General features: G+C 47.1%; 1 protein-coding gene across 7 annotated transcripts in view; it reads left to right on the top strand.

Moving 5' to 3' along the window:
* LOC125721985 (NACHT, LRR and PYD domains-containing protein 3-like) overlaps nt 1-14,115 on the top strand; it is a 54,050-nt gene that overhangs the window by 17,671 nt on the left and 22,264 nt on the right. For all 7 annotated transcript variants that reach the window (XM_048998222.1, XM_048998219.1, XM_048998220.1 and 4 more), the window contains one exon: nt 119-1,829. In XM_048998222.1, coding sequence (XP_048854179.1) covers nt 119-1,829 — 1,711 coding nt within the window. The remainder of the gene's footprint in view (nt 1-118; nt 1,830-14,115) is intronic.

Below are 14,115 nucleotides of genomic sequence, written 5' to 3'. Positions count from 1 at the left end.
ACAGGGAAATATCTGGATATGTATGTGTAAAAAAGTGTGTTTTTGGTAAATATTCTTCCTCTCATACTGGTCAGGATCACAGTGAGAATTAGTGCATTTTCCTCTCATTTCTTTTCAGGACAGCTCATGCTACAGGAATTCAAAGGTAAACTTAAGAAGCAATTTGTGTGTGTATTTGAAGGGAAAGCTAAGGAAGGACAGCCAACACTTCTCAGTGAGATTTACACAGAACTCTACATAACTGAAGGTGGGACTGGAGCAGTCAATGATGAACATGAAGTGAGACAGATTGAAACAGCATCCAAGAAAAGGCGAACAGAAGATACTACAGTCAAGTGCAATGATATATTTAAACCCTTATGTGGGCGTGAGACACCTATCAGAACTGTACTCACTAAAGGGGTGGCAGGTATCGGGAAAACAGTCTCTGTGCAGAAATTTATTCTCGACTGGGCGGAAGGAAAAGCGAACCAGGATGTTCACTTCATATTTGCTCTTCCTTTCCGGGACCTGAATTTGATTAAGGATGAATACAGTCTGATTGAACTGCTTCTCCACTTTGTCCCAGAACTGAAATCACTTGAATCCACTGAGCTGTTTATGTACAAAATCTTGTTCATCTTTGATGGTCTGGATGAGTGTCGCCTTCCTCTCGATTTTCAGAACAATGAGAGCTGGTTTGATGTAACAAAGAAAACGTCACTGGATGTGCTGTTGACTAACCTCATTAAGGGGAATCTGCTCCCATCCGCTCTCCTCTGGATAACCTCCCGGCCAGCAGCAGCCAATCAGATACCTGCTAAGTGTGTCCACCAGGTGACAGAGATACGAGGGTTCAGTGATGCCCAGAAGGAGGAGTATTTCAGGAGGAGATTTAGGGATCAGAGCCTGGCCAGCAGGATTATCACACATGTGAAATCATCAAGGAGCCTCTTCATCATGTGCCACATACCTGTGTTCTGCTGGATTTCAGCCACTGTGCTTAAGAGGCTTTTTAGTGAGACTGACAGGGGAGAAATTCCAAGGACTTTGACTGAAATGTACACACACTTCCTGATCTTTCAGACAAGTTTAAAAAATGACAAGTATATGAAAAACCAAGAAACTAAGCTTAAGGAATACAGCAAGGAATTCCTTTTAAAACTTGGTAAACTGGCTTTTGACAACCTTGAGAAAGGAAATCTCATATTTTATGAGCAAGATCTGTCAGAGAATGGCATTGATGTCACTGAAACTTCAGTTTACTCTGGAGTGTGCACAGAAGTCTTTAAAGAGGAGTATGGGTTGTACCAGGAGAAGGTGTACTGCTTTGTGCATCTGAGCATCCAGGAGTATCTCGCTGCTTTATATGTGTTTCTGTCAAACTCATCAGCTGACCTGCTGAAGACTGCAGTGGATCAGGCATTAGAGAGCAAGAATGGACACTTGGACCTCTACCTCCGCTTCCTCCTGGGCCTCTCAACAGACTCCAGTAAGACTCTGTTACAAAAGCTACTGGGACAGAGAAGAAAGAGATCACATGACATTAACAAAATAACCAAATACATCAAGGAGAAAATAAAGGAGAATTTATCTCCAGAAAGGACCATCAACCTGTTCCATTGTCTGACTGAACTTGGTGACAATTCTCTAGTAGAGGAAGTACAAAGATACCTGAATTCAGGAAACATTTCAGCAGATGACCTCTCACCTGCACAGTACTCAGCTCTGGCCTTTGTGATGCTGATGTCAGATGAGGAGCTGGATGTGTTTGATCTGAAGAAATACATCAGACGAGATAAAGAGCACTGCAGGCTGCTGCCTGTGGTCAAGAACTCCAGGACGGCTCTGTAAGTGACGTGGGGATGGGAAATCATGTCTGGTCTGGCAGTAATACATGAATATTGTATGAAATGTGTAATATATATTATATATTTCTCCTCATTGATTAATAAGTGGGCGGTACGGTGGTGCAGTGGTTAGCACTGTTGCCTCACACCTTTGGGACCCGGGTTCGAGTCTCCGCCTGGGTTACATGTGTGTGGAGTTTGCATGTGCTCCCCATGTCATTGTGGGGTTTCCTCCAGGTACTCCAGTTTCCCCCCACAGTCCAAAAACATGCTGAGGCTAATTGGAGTTACTAAATTGCCCGTAGGTGTGCATGTGTGAGAGAATGGTGTGTGAGTGTGCCCTGCAATGGGCTGGCCCCCCATCCTGGGTTGTTCCCTGCCTCGTGCCCGTTGCTTCCAGGATAGGCTCCAGATCCCCGCGACCCAGTAGGATAAGTGGTTTGGAAAATGGATGGATTAATAAGTGGGTTTTATTCTGATAATCACAGCTATAGCTGTTTGTACAGCAGTAGCTAATCCTGACCACAGACTTTATAATGACTGAAGGTAGTGATGTCACTTTTTGTTTGTTACTACGTTTCCATTCCCATCTAGTCTGCCTTCTGATCACAGGCACAGCATCCTAACCTGCTATAGAAACAGTGAGGGCTCTTTATCCACAGGGTGTATCAGTGGTATGTGAGTGTTATTGTCTGCAGGCGTGTTCATGTGATGGAGCCCAGAGTTGGGAGCTTCTGTATGACTGCTGTCTCTGGCTGCTCACTGGCGCCCTCTGCTGGCCTCAGCTGCACCTGGCTGAGGATGTGATGACACATCTAGTCCGGCAGACATAGATAAACATTGTTTAAAATATAAAATGAATATGTATATATGTAATTTATTTCCCCTCTTTTATCAACAAGGTTCCTTTTTAAACTTGTTTATATTAACTGAAGGTAGTGATGTAGTAAAAACAAAAAAGACAAGATTTCCACGATCATCCTTTGTGTAACAAATAACCAAAGATACAGCATCATACAGAATGGTCCAGTTTTCATTAATAGTGGGAAAACCACTCATATTCGTTTCAGTTCTGGATGCTGTAGGAAGCATTTCTGTAAATACTGGGTGTGGTGTGTGACTCTTTGGGTTCGGACTCTGTGTCAATGAGCGGAAGGTTGCTGGTTCAGATCTCATTTTGAGTCCCCCCCCCCCCCCCCCACCAAACACTGAATGCAATTTCAGTTCAGTTCAGTTTTATTTGTATAGTGTGTTTTCACAACATTACATCATCTCAAAGCACTTTACAGCATCCCTGCCCAAAGCCCCCAGTGAGCAAGTCAGGGGGGACAGTGGCAAGGAATAGCTCCCTAGAAAGAAGAATCCTTGGGAGGAACCAGAGTCAAAGGGGGAGCCCATCCTCCAGGGGGCAGCAGGGGAAGCCCTAACCCTAACCAGACTGAAAGGGGGAGCCCATCCTCCAGGGGGCAGCAGAGGAAGCCCTAACCCTAACCAGACTGAAAGGGGGAGCCCATCCTCCAGGGGGCAGCAGAGGAAGCCCTAACCCTAACCAGACTGAAAGGGGGAGCCCATCCTCCAGGGGGCAGCAGAGGAAGCCCTAACCCTAACCAGATACAAAGGGGGAGCCCATCCTCCAGGGGGCAGCAGAGGAAGTCAAATGATCAAGATGGCAAAGTCCTAATTCACATTATCCCAATCTTAACATTTCAGTCACAAAGCGGGGGGCAGGGAGGTGATGACAGGCAAGTGCTGGAGCTGCTTCAGATGGCAGGGAGAACAGTAGTACGGCAGCAGGGTAAACAGGGAAGATGTCACAGGCAGAAGGGTGAGCAGGCCGGAAGGACTCACAGGTAGTGGAGACGTCGCAGGCAGCAGGGTAGGTTGGGGTCTCCAGGCAGCACAGCCCAGGGTGAGTAGGGGAAATAAAATGTGCAGTTAGCCAAAGTAGGGGAGAGTAGAGGCAGTGCAAACAGTTAGGTGAGTGCAGTATGTAAGCTCTGGCAGATATGGCTATGGCAGCATAAGTAGGAGGGAGAGGCAGGTGGGAACGCAGACATGGGGAGTCCCTGAATGTCAGCACTCCAATTCCACAAGGGGGTGTGAAGCTAAAGTGACAGACTGACAGTTCAGTTTATCCAAAGCCAATGGCACCGATCCCCACCCAGCTCTACACCTCACACTATAGGTCTGACTGGGAGTGAGCAGTTAGCTAGAGCTAGAACTAGTGTCTCTGTAAGCTAAACTAAACAGGAGTGTTTTTAGTCTAGACTTGAATATTGAGAGTCAGCCTGAATCCCGCAGATCCGCTGGAAGACCATTCCACAGCTGAAGAGCTCTATAAGAGAAAGCTCTGCAGCCTGCCGTAGCTCTTTCTACCCTGGGTACTAACAGATATCCTGCTCTTTATAATGTAAGAAAGCGAGGAGGGTTGTATAAGGCCAGCAGGTTACTAAGGTATTCTGGTGCAAGGCCATTCAGTGTTTTATAAATCAATAGCAGTATTTTGTAGTTAATCTGAGACTTAACTGGAAGCCAATGAAGGGAGCATAGAACAGGGCTAATATAATCACATTTATTAGTGTTTGTAAGAACTCTGGCTGCTGCCTTTTGTACCAGCTGAAGTTTATGTAAGGATCCAGATGGGCACCCAGAAAGGAAGGCATTACAGTATCCAGCCTGGAAGTTATAAAGGTGTCAGTGTTTCCGCTTCATGAAAGGAGAGCATCTTCCGAAGCTTGGCGAGGTTCCGTACATGATAGAACACAGCTTTAGTGATGCTTTTTATGTGAGCATCGAAACATAAATCTGAATCAACCAGAACACCAAGATCTCTGACCACTGTGTCAGGTTGGGTAGGAAGGCCACCAAGGTTGAGGTTGTCAAGCTTATTTTGAGCCGCCTTCGGACCAGTTAACAGTACTTCTGTTTTTCTGTCTTTAACATAAATAAATTATTTGACACCCGGGTTCGAGTCTCCGCCTGGGTGACATGTGTGTGGAGTTTGCATGTTCTCCCCATGTCGTCGTGGGGTTTCCTCTGGGTACTCCGGTTTCCCCCCACAGTCCAAAAACATGCTGAGGCTAATTGGAGTTACTAAATTGCCCATAGGAGTGCATGTGTGAGTAAATGGTGTGTGCATGTGCCCTGCGATGGGCTGGCCCCCCATCCTGGGTTGTTCCCTGCCTCGTGCCCATTGCTTCCGGGATAGGCTCCGGACCCCCCGCGACCCAGTAGGATAAGCGGTTTGGAAAATGGATGGATGGAAATTATTTGCCATCCAGCACCGGATATGTAGTCGACAGTCTTCTAACCGAGAGCTGTGATGCATCATCCGGATTAACAGATATATATATAACTGTGTATCATCAGCAAAACAATGAAACCCAACACCATGATTTCTGATAATGTGACCAATATATACAGTGTACAGTAGTGGGCCAGCACTGATCCCTCTGGGACACCATTGTAGGAATATTTAGCTCAAGAAAATTTTAATATCTCCACCAATCTGTTTTGAAATTAATTACATTTGAATTAATCATTATTTAATGATGTTTATTACCTAATTGTTATGCCGAATGGTTGGTTCCTCCAAACTCAATTGCGAATCCCTGTGAGTCGGTTAATGTGAGACTTACTTGGGATTCACTAATAACCAGTATCGCTTAGTAACCTGGGTTAGAAGGCTCGTCCAGCGAGCTGCATCACCAGGTAATGTAAACGATCGGTAGCAAATCTCCCCTCACAGCCGATGAGAGAGAGTCTCGCGATATTTCAGGCGAGTTTGAGGTTTTAGAGCTTAGTAGCCAAATCGCAGGGACTATTGTGAGCACTCAATGACGGTGGCTGAAGTGGTGTAAAACTGGAGTGATATACAAACTCTGAAACTCTCTCCCAGAAAACCTGAGAGCTACTGAATGTCTCAGTAGTTTCAAAACTAGGCTGAAAACGCATATTTTCACCACCGCATATAATAATCTATGATAATCAGTTTTATTATTTTATGCTTTTATTAATATCAGTAATTGTGGGGGGGCGGGGGGGCGGTCGCTTCCCCCAGAAGACATAGGGGCTAGAGGCCCCTTTGAGGAGGTGCCCTTAAAGAGGACATGGGTATTTAAAGTCCTTTATGATGGTTTTTAATTCTATTTTTTTAAAACATTTTTACTCTATTATTATTTCTTTTGCGCTTATTGTCATTTATTCTGAACTTATTTGAATTTCATTCTTTTTCTTCTTTTTAAATGTTTGCAAAACACTCGACCTGGAACCCACTGTAAATATTCCTGAAAGGTTGGGGGGAAAAAACCTTCAAGTGCATGTAAAGGTTCCCAAGCAGCCCCACAGACCGGAACCCCACTTGGGTAGCAAGTGAGTCAGGTGACAAAAAGTGTCCAGGCTCAGCATGTAAAATATGTTTTACCCTTGTGACCCCCAACTCCACAAGTATCTTATGCACTGAGTTAGTAAGTTCCAGCCGCGAGGAAACAAAGGAATCATTAAACAATGGTTCCTCGAGGCCATAGTGGTCATTCTCCATCCGTGCCACCCGGAACAAGCGCCAAGCATTCAGCACCGCAGCATAAAAACCACTCACTCCAATAAGCTGAAGTGCATCTCCAGAAAGTAAAAACATTTGTTTATCATATGCAAGGCCTCCGCAGCTGCGGAGCAGGGCGAGGGCCACATGCATCCACGGCAGGTGTTCGGTGCTGTAAAGCAGTGTCTGTGCACACTGGAGCCTCATCCCCCTGACCTCGCTCAGCAGATGAACCAGGCCCTGCCCTCCCTCAGACACTGGCAAATGAAGAATCCCCGAAGGGAGCCAGTGCTGCCCATTCCAGAAGAAATCAATGAACCCCTTCTAGACCTGATGCAGCAGGTCCATCGGAGGATCTGGCACCATGATTCGGTGCCACATCATGGAGGCAGCCAAACTGTTAATCACCAGCACTCTCCCCCAATATGAGAGCTGGGGCGGAATCCACCTCCAACGCTGAAGTCGTCCAGTAATCCTGTCAACCAATCCGCTCCAATTCTTTTCCATGAAGCGCTCAGTTCCCAGGTAAAGACCCAGTATTCTGATGCCATCCTTGCTCCATACGCACTGCTGTGGCAGCTGAGGAGGGCCCCGCCCGGACCACTGGCCCAGCAGGTACGTGGCGCTTTTGCTCCAGTTGACGCGAGCAGAAGAGGCACGCTGGAAATCGCCAAGAAGTGCTGTAGGCACCTCCATATCCGTGTTGGACCTGATGTCCAAACAGTGACGTCATCTGCATAAGCAGTAAGTGTAACAGTCACTCCTCCCCCAAGGCTGATGCCAGGTACCGGTGCTCCCTGGAGACGCCTTCGAAAAGCCTGAAGCAGCGGCTCCACCGCCAGTGAGTACAGCAGCCCAGACAACCCACAGCCCTGCCGTATCCCTCTGGTGACAGGAAAAGGCCTGGTGAGAGAGCCATTAATGTTCAGGAGGCTCCACACATTGCTGTACAAGAGTCTAATGTAAGAAACAATCTTTGGACCAAAACCAAAGGCTTGAAGGGTCTTAAACAGAAAGGTGTGGTCCACTCTGTCAAATGCCTTTTCCTGATCTAAAGAGACCAGACCTGCGTCCAAACCTCGTTCTGACACAAAGGACAAAAGATCTCTAGCTAAAAAAAGGTTATCAAAAATTGAATGCCCTGATACACAGTAAGGCTGATCCCAGTGAATGATCGTCGAAACACATGTTTTCAGCCGGTTAGTCAGAGCTTTGGACAAGATCTTATAATCCACACCGAGAAGCGAGACCGGCCGCCAGTTCTTCAGAAGTCCCAGATCCCCCTTCTTGGGCAGCAGCGTTAGAACAGCCCTCCGGCAGCTGGATGGAAGAAGGCCCATATCAACACTTTCTTGAAAAACACAGAACAAGTCTTCACCAATCAGGGGCCAGAAACATTTATAAAATTCCGCGGTCAGTCCGTCCAGGCCTGGTGCTTTCCTGACTGACTGCTCATGGACAGCAGCAGTAAGTTCTGTCAGAGTCAAAGGCTCTTCCAGCTCATGTCACTGAAAGACTTGGTAAGTCCCAAAGAAACTGATCAGCCACTGACTGATCACAGGCCTCAGCACAAAACAGGGTCTCATAAAAGGCTATTGAGTGTTAAAATCTCATGCTTGTCAAACGTACTACGCCCATCAGGGAGGATCAAGTGGCGAAACGTCTTTCTCTCTTCCCTGTGCTTCTCCAATCCAAAAATACGCGGTGGGGGCGTCCATATCAGTCTCCTTCGTATAGCGGCCCGGGCCAACGCTCCAGCCCCTCTCTCCACCAGAAGGTCTTTCAACAGGAGTCGGTTCCTCTGCAGGGCTTCAGCATCTCCCACCCTGCCAGGCTCTGCTCCTGTGCACAGCCGCAAGATCTCATCCTCCAGTCTTTTAATAATAATAATAATAATCGATACTTTTATTGTCCCCGTAGGGAAATTGTCTTTACAACTTGCCCACAACTTGCTCTTTTTTCATAGAGGAAGTTGTCTGCGAAGGGCTGCCACCCGTAGCGGCGCCCAGTGAGCTGGGAGTTAAGGGCCTTACTCAAGGACCCACAGTCTGAGGCAGGGTTTGAACCTGCAACCTTCTGATTACAGGCACACAGGCTTAGCCCACAGAGCCACACGCTGCTCCCAAACTGGTTCTGTAGTTCAGTCCGGAAATATGCAGCATAGTTCTAGCAGAAGAGCTTAATTTGCACTTTTCCGACATCCCACCATTGACTGAGGGACTTGAATTGTGATTTTTTTCTCCCTCCACACCTCCCAGAAGGAGAAAGATCGTACAAAGTGGTGGTCCTGAACTAATTTATTACTAAAACACCAGTAACAATGTTGTGAGGAGAAATCAGTGCAAGAGAAAGTGACAGAAACAAAATGATGATCGGCGAGTACAAAGTACATTTCCTCATCGCCATCGTACATTTTTTTTTGTGACCAAATTTTTATTAGAGATTTTTTATAACAAAGAACAAGATGGAACAAAACAGAACATACTCCACCCCACCCCCAATACACCCTGAGACAGCAGTTCAATTTAAAGAAACAGAAAACCAACAAAGGTCACCGGCACACTCAGCCACGGAGAGCACAGCTAAAAACTGAGGATAAAAAAAAAATAACACACTTATACCACTGAAAAATGTCAGAATTAGGAAAGTAAAAATCAAAACAAAAAACAAGGAATATGGCCTCAGGACATGACCTGCAACCAATCCTTGACCAGCTGCACGTCATGGACCCAGCTCTGGATTGTAGAACCAGACGAGTTGTTAATCCGGGCTGCAGAGAGTTCCAGCAGAAGCAGATCAAGAAAGGTGGACTTCCAGACAGAAGGAATGGCACGATCAGGAGACTTCCAACGAGAGGCTAATAACAACTTGGCCGCTAAGGAGGCAGACATCAGAAGCCTCTGCTGGAAGTGAGAGAGAGAGAGAGAAGAGAAGTCCAGGAGAAGAAGGACCACGGGAGACAGGGGGATGGGAGAGGAAAGAACTGAAGAGAGAGATCTGGCCACGTAATCCCAAAGAGCAGCCACTGGAGGACAGTCCCAGAACATATGGAGAAAGGTACCAGGGACCTGGAGGGGACAAAGATGACATAAGGGGTCAGGCTCTAAGCCCATGAGATGGCGTTTCCTGGGAGTGGGATATAATCTGTGAACAAACTTAAATTGTGTTTGCTGGTGATTGGGATTTTTAGAACAGTTTTTAATATTATGAAAAATAACACTCCAAGATAAGACGGGGGTGGGAGAGAGCTCCCCCTGCCAGACAGAAATTATGGGGAGAGGTTTATGAGAGGATTTACGGAGGAGGGAATAGAGACTGGACACGGGCTTAGAAACAGGAGAAAGGGACAGAGCAAATCTGCACAGCGGGTGAAACGGAAGAGGTGAGGAAAAGGAGATATTACAGGCCCTAAGCATGGACCTCAGCTGGAGGTAGAAAAAATATGAAGAAGAGGGAAGACTAAATGTGACCTTAAGAGACTGGAACGATTTGAGTCCCGAGCTATCAAAAATGTCACCCAGGGTGGAGATACCTGACTGGGGCGGCCTCCAATGTTCAGGACAGGATTGTGGAGCAACGGAACACTGGGGTGCCATTTTGGGAAGGGGCCCAACAATTTCTCAACCCAGGCAAAGGGCCTGACAGATAATCGGACCGACGGAGGCAGAGATGGATTTGAATTTAACAGGGAGGAAAGGAAGCGAGGCTAGATGATGGGGGAGAACATATTCTGCTTCGATAGGAAGCCAGGCAGGGGGATGCTGGGGAGGACTGATCCAGCTCCAAACCGGCCTTAGAGTAAAAGCAAGGTGGTAAATTTCGAAGTGCGGTAGAGAGACGCCCCCATCCAACCGGTCACGGATTAGGGTAGAGTGTCTGACGGAGGGTCTCTTGCCATCCCAAAGAAAAGTAGAAATAGTAGACTTAACTGAGGCCCAGTACCCAGGTGGAGGGGAGAGGGGAAGCATGGAACTCATAAAATTAATTCTAGGGAGCACGTTCATCTTAATAACAGCCAGCCTAGCCCGAAATGAGAGGGGAAGAGAAGACCACGAGGAGATCGAGGCTTTAATGCCCTCGAGAGTGCGGCGGAAGCCAGCAGCTGTGAGCTCTGGAACTGATGGGTAAATGTCCAACCCCAGGTATCTGAAAGACCCTGCCTGAGGAATAGAAGGAGGAAGTGAAGAGGAGCGGCAGGCAGGATTCAACGGAAGGAGAGAGGATTTTGCCCAATTAATCTTATAGCCAGACAGGGATTCGTATGACTGAAACAGGTTAAGGACATGAGGGAGATCCACAGGAGCATTGCCGAGGTAAAGAAGCAGATCATCAGCATATAAAGAAACTGTCTGAGGGACACCTTTCACTAGGATGGGGGAAATAACATCTGAGTGACGGAGAGCGGCAGCCAGAGGCTCCAACGACAGATTAAAGAGTAGGGGGGAGACGGGACAGCCCTGCCTGGCCCCCTGAAGAAGCCGAAAAGGAGGAGAAATGTTGGCATTAGTCAAAAGGACAGAAGAGGGGGAGGAGTAAAGGGTCTGGACTAGGTTGATAAAATAAGAGCCAAAACCCATTAGAGAGAGATGGAATGCCGCTTCCATCAAATTGACAGGTCGGGTCAAAAGGTCACTTGTGGGCGGGGCTTGTGTAGGCGGGGCTTGGTTGTGGTGGTACGATGTGACGTCACGGGAGTTGGATTTATTAATTAATTATTTATTATTTATTTTAAATTATTATTTATTTTAAATTATTATTTATTATTATTACAAATTATTTATTTATTTTAAATGGTTTATTTAATTATTATTTTATTTTTAAAATTATATTGAGGAGAGTGCTATATTGAGGAGAGTGCTTATGAGTGTGTGTGTTATTTTAATAAGTTATTATTTTGTCGGGCACCGCCGGGGCTGAGCGGGGGTGGGTTACCTGATGGAGCGTGAGCGTACGGCGTGTCTGGTGTTACGGTACCGCGGTAAGGTCCCGGGCTTTGGAGAATCAGCAAAGGCCTTAGAACCCTGTGTCTGGTGCGGTACTGCGCTAAGGTCCCCACGGGCTTGGATAATCCTCGGAGAGAGCGATGCCGGAGAGCTGAGAGCCGTGCCGCGGCGCGAGTCTGATGCCGGAGAGCTGAGAGCCGTGCCGCTGCGCGAGTCTGTGAGAAACTCTGAGAGACTGAGACTCTGGGAGAAAATGATAAAGTTGGAGCAAAGAATGAGAGGAGGAGGCGGAGGGTCTGTCGTCCAATAAAAACGCTTGGCGGTAGTTTTGACAGTGTATGTGTGTTTCTTCCTCACGCAAGCATTTGTATTACATCAGCGTATGGTGCCACACTTTTGAAGGCCGTCTCTAACGACTTGGGCCATACATGCAGCCCAGTAAAATCTGTTTGAAGTTTTGTTTTCCATATATGACCTCGCACAAGTACAGATATGAGTGCACCTGGTTAATTGCAATTAAATAATCTAGTAAAGACACGCAAGCGTATTACATCAGCGTATGGGGCCCATACTTTTGAAGGTCATCTCTAATGACTCGGGCCATACATCAAGTTGGACACTTTGTCTCCCAGTAAATCCTGTTTTTCATACATGACAGTACAGATATGGGTTATTAGAGAAACGATATGACTGCACCTGGTTGATATTGCGGCGAGCGGGGGGGCCTTTTCCTCCTAGGGTAGAGGCGCCAGGCCTTATCACCCGTACCACGCCCCCACCAGCGGAGAATATAGGGAGCTTTGCGCTGTACGGGGAACACTAATTCTTAAAAAAATACAGACATGTCCAGCACTCCCGAAATGAAAGATTCAGCCTCACCTTCTAAGACTCAGCAGGAGCAGGAGACCGTTATGCAGCCTCCGGGGGCTCCTAGGAAGATTGGTACGGCAAGTAGACGGGTACCTATGATGTGCCCGTCGGAAGACCCGAGAGCTACCTGGGAGCTGCCCAACGGGGATAAACTGGTCTGCCTCTTTGACAACGCTGTGGAGGATCTGCGCGTCTTTCAGGTCATCGGAGACGGCCCAGACCCCACGAAAGACGACCCGTATCAGGTGTTTTTTTCTGAAACGGAATGGGGAAACTTGAAGACTGTCGTTACCCCATTGATGGAGGAGACCCCCAACCCCGACATTCAGGTGGACAATGGAAGAATGGAGATGTACTCTAGAGATGCTGGTAAACAACGTAGCACCTTTATGAAGTGGGACGCGACCGGAGAGCTGGACAAGAGAATGCTGAATATATGGCAGCGGCCTAAATGCGACTGTTTTGGGCTGAGAATACCATTTGTGATTTGGATGCGGGTGATTAAGGAAAAGTCCGGTTACTTCCAAGCGATGTTTAAGGAGAGTCGGGGGCGTAAGGAGATGCAAGAGTTGAAAAAACCTACGCCGTAAGGATCACCCCCACCCCTCACCCCCTCACCCACCGTCGCTATATAAAGTGGACTCCGTTACAACCCCTTTCACAAACATCATCAACATCATCATCATCATGGCAGCAGCCGCAAATTATAGCAACAGAGTGTTCTCCGACGACGAAAGCGGGGACAATGAGGCTCCAACTGCAACACAGGCCTCTGATCCTGGGGAACTCCCACCAACATCGGCCTCTGATTCTGGGGAACTCCCTCCGACCCCTCCATCAACACCGGCCTCTGATCCTGGAGAGGACCCTCCGACGCCTGAGATCTGCACGCTTCTCTCCAGACCCGCTCTCTGCCGAGGGATGCTTGGCTGTATAAAAGCCATGATAGTGGGCCTTTTAGCCTCAGTCATCAGGAAACATCAGCAGAAAAACTGCTACGGCTGCGAAGTGGGTCACCCCAGTCAGAGGCAACACCCTTGTCTGTTTCCCCCAGGCAGAAATTACTTTTACATACACTTTGACTCTGTGTTGCGTGACCTCTGGACCGACCGGCTGACACCCGCCTTGACTCACGTTATGTCGACCCTGGGCATCGGAGCGGCCGCCGGCAGGTTGGAGGGGGCAGTGGAAGCTATCCTGTACGATCTGCGTGAGGCCCGCGACGGCATGCTGGAAATCAGTCGACTGGAACAAGATCTGTTTGAACAGAACCCCTCCCTTAAGCAGCTCCTGGAAGAAGAATTTCTGACTCGTTGGGAGGCCTGAGAGTAAAACAAAAGCATCTTGTGATGGGGAACGGTATCGGGAGACTCTTACGGCGGTTTATGTTAAATATTTTTAGAAAAAGTTAGTCCACTGTTGTTGCATGCTATTGATAAAAACAAGAAAAGCGATTGTGGGGATAGGGATGATTATGCTTGTTGCTGCTTTCATAGAGTGTTATTTGAGATTGCTCAAGTCGGAGAAAATTATCAGCGGGGGATGGATTTACTTACTCAACTGATGTCAGAGGGAGAAAGACAATCCCCCGAAAGTCTCATATGCGCCTGTCTATCTTGTATTCCCGACAATGAATTTGACATTTTTGTATTTTACGCTTTAATAGTAGATGTAGTTGCCTATAAATTTCATGATAAGCAGCCTATCGATGTTAATCAGTTGCTTTCTACTCTGCATACATGTATCATTGAAAAAGCCACTATATCCACCTTAATGCATGTGACATCGCTAATCTTCCTCAACAACTGTCACGGGTGTAACTAATTGTATACCTGCATTTTTAAAATATATATCTTTCACTAATTGTATACTAACATTTTTAAAATATATATCTTTCACTAATTGTATACCAGTATTTTTTAAATATAACTTT

The sequence above is a fragment of the Brienomyrus brachyistius genome, unplaced genomic scaffold, assembly GCF_023856365.1.
Source record: "Brienomyrus brachyistius isolate T26 unplaced genomic scaffold, BBRACH_0.4 scaffold36, whole genome shotgun sequence".
Taxonomy (NCBI): domain Eukaryota; kingdom Metazoa; phylum Chordata; class Actinopteri; order Osteoglossiformes; family Mormyridae; genus Brienomyrus; species Brienomyrus brachyistius.
The sequence above is the reverse complement of the archived record's forward strand: the minus strand, read 5'-3'. Positions and strand labels throughout refer to the sequence as shown.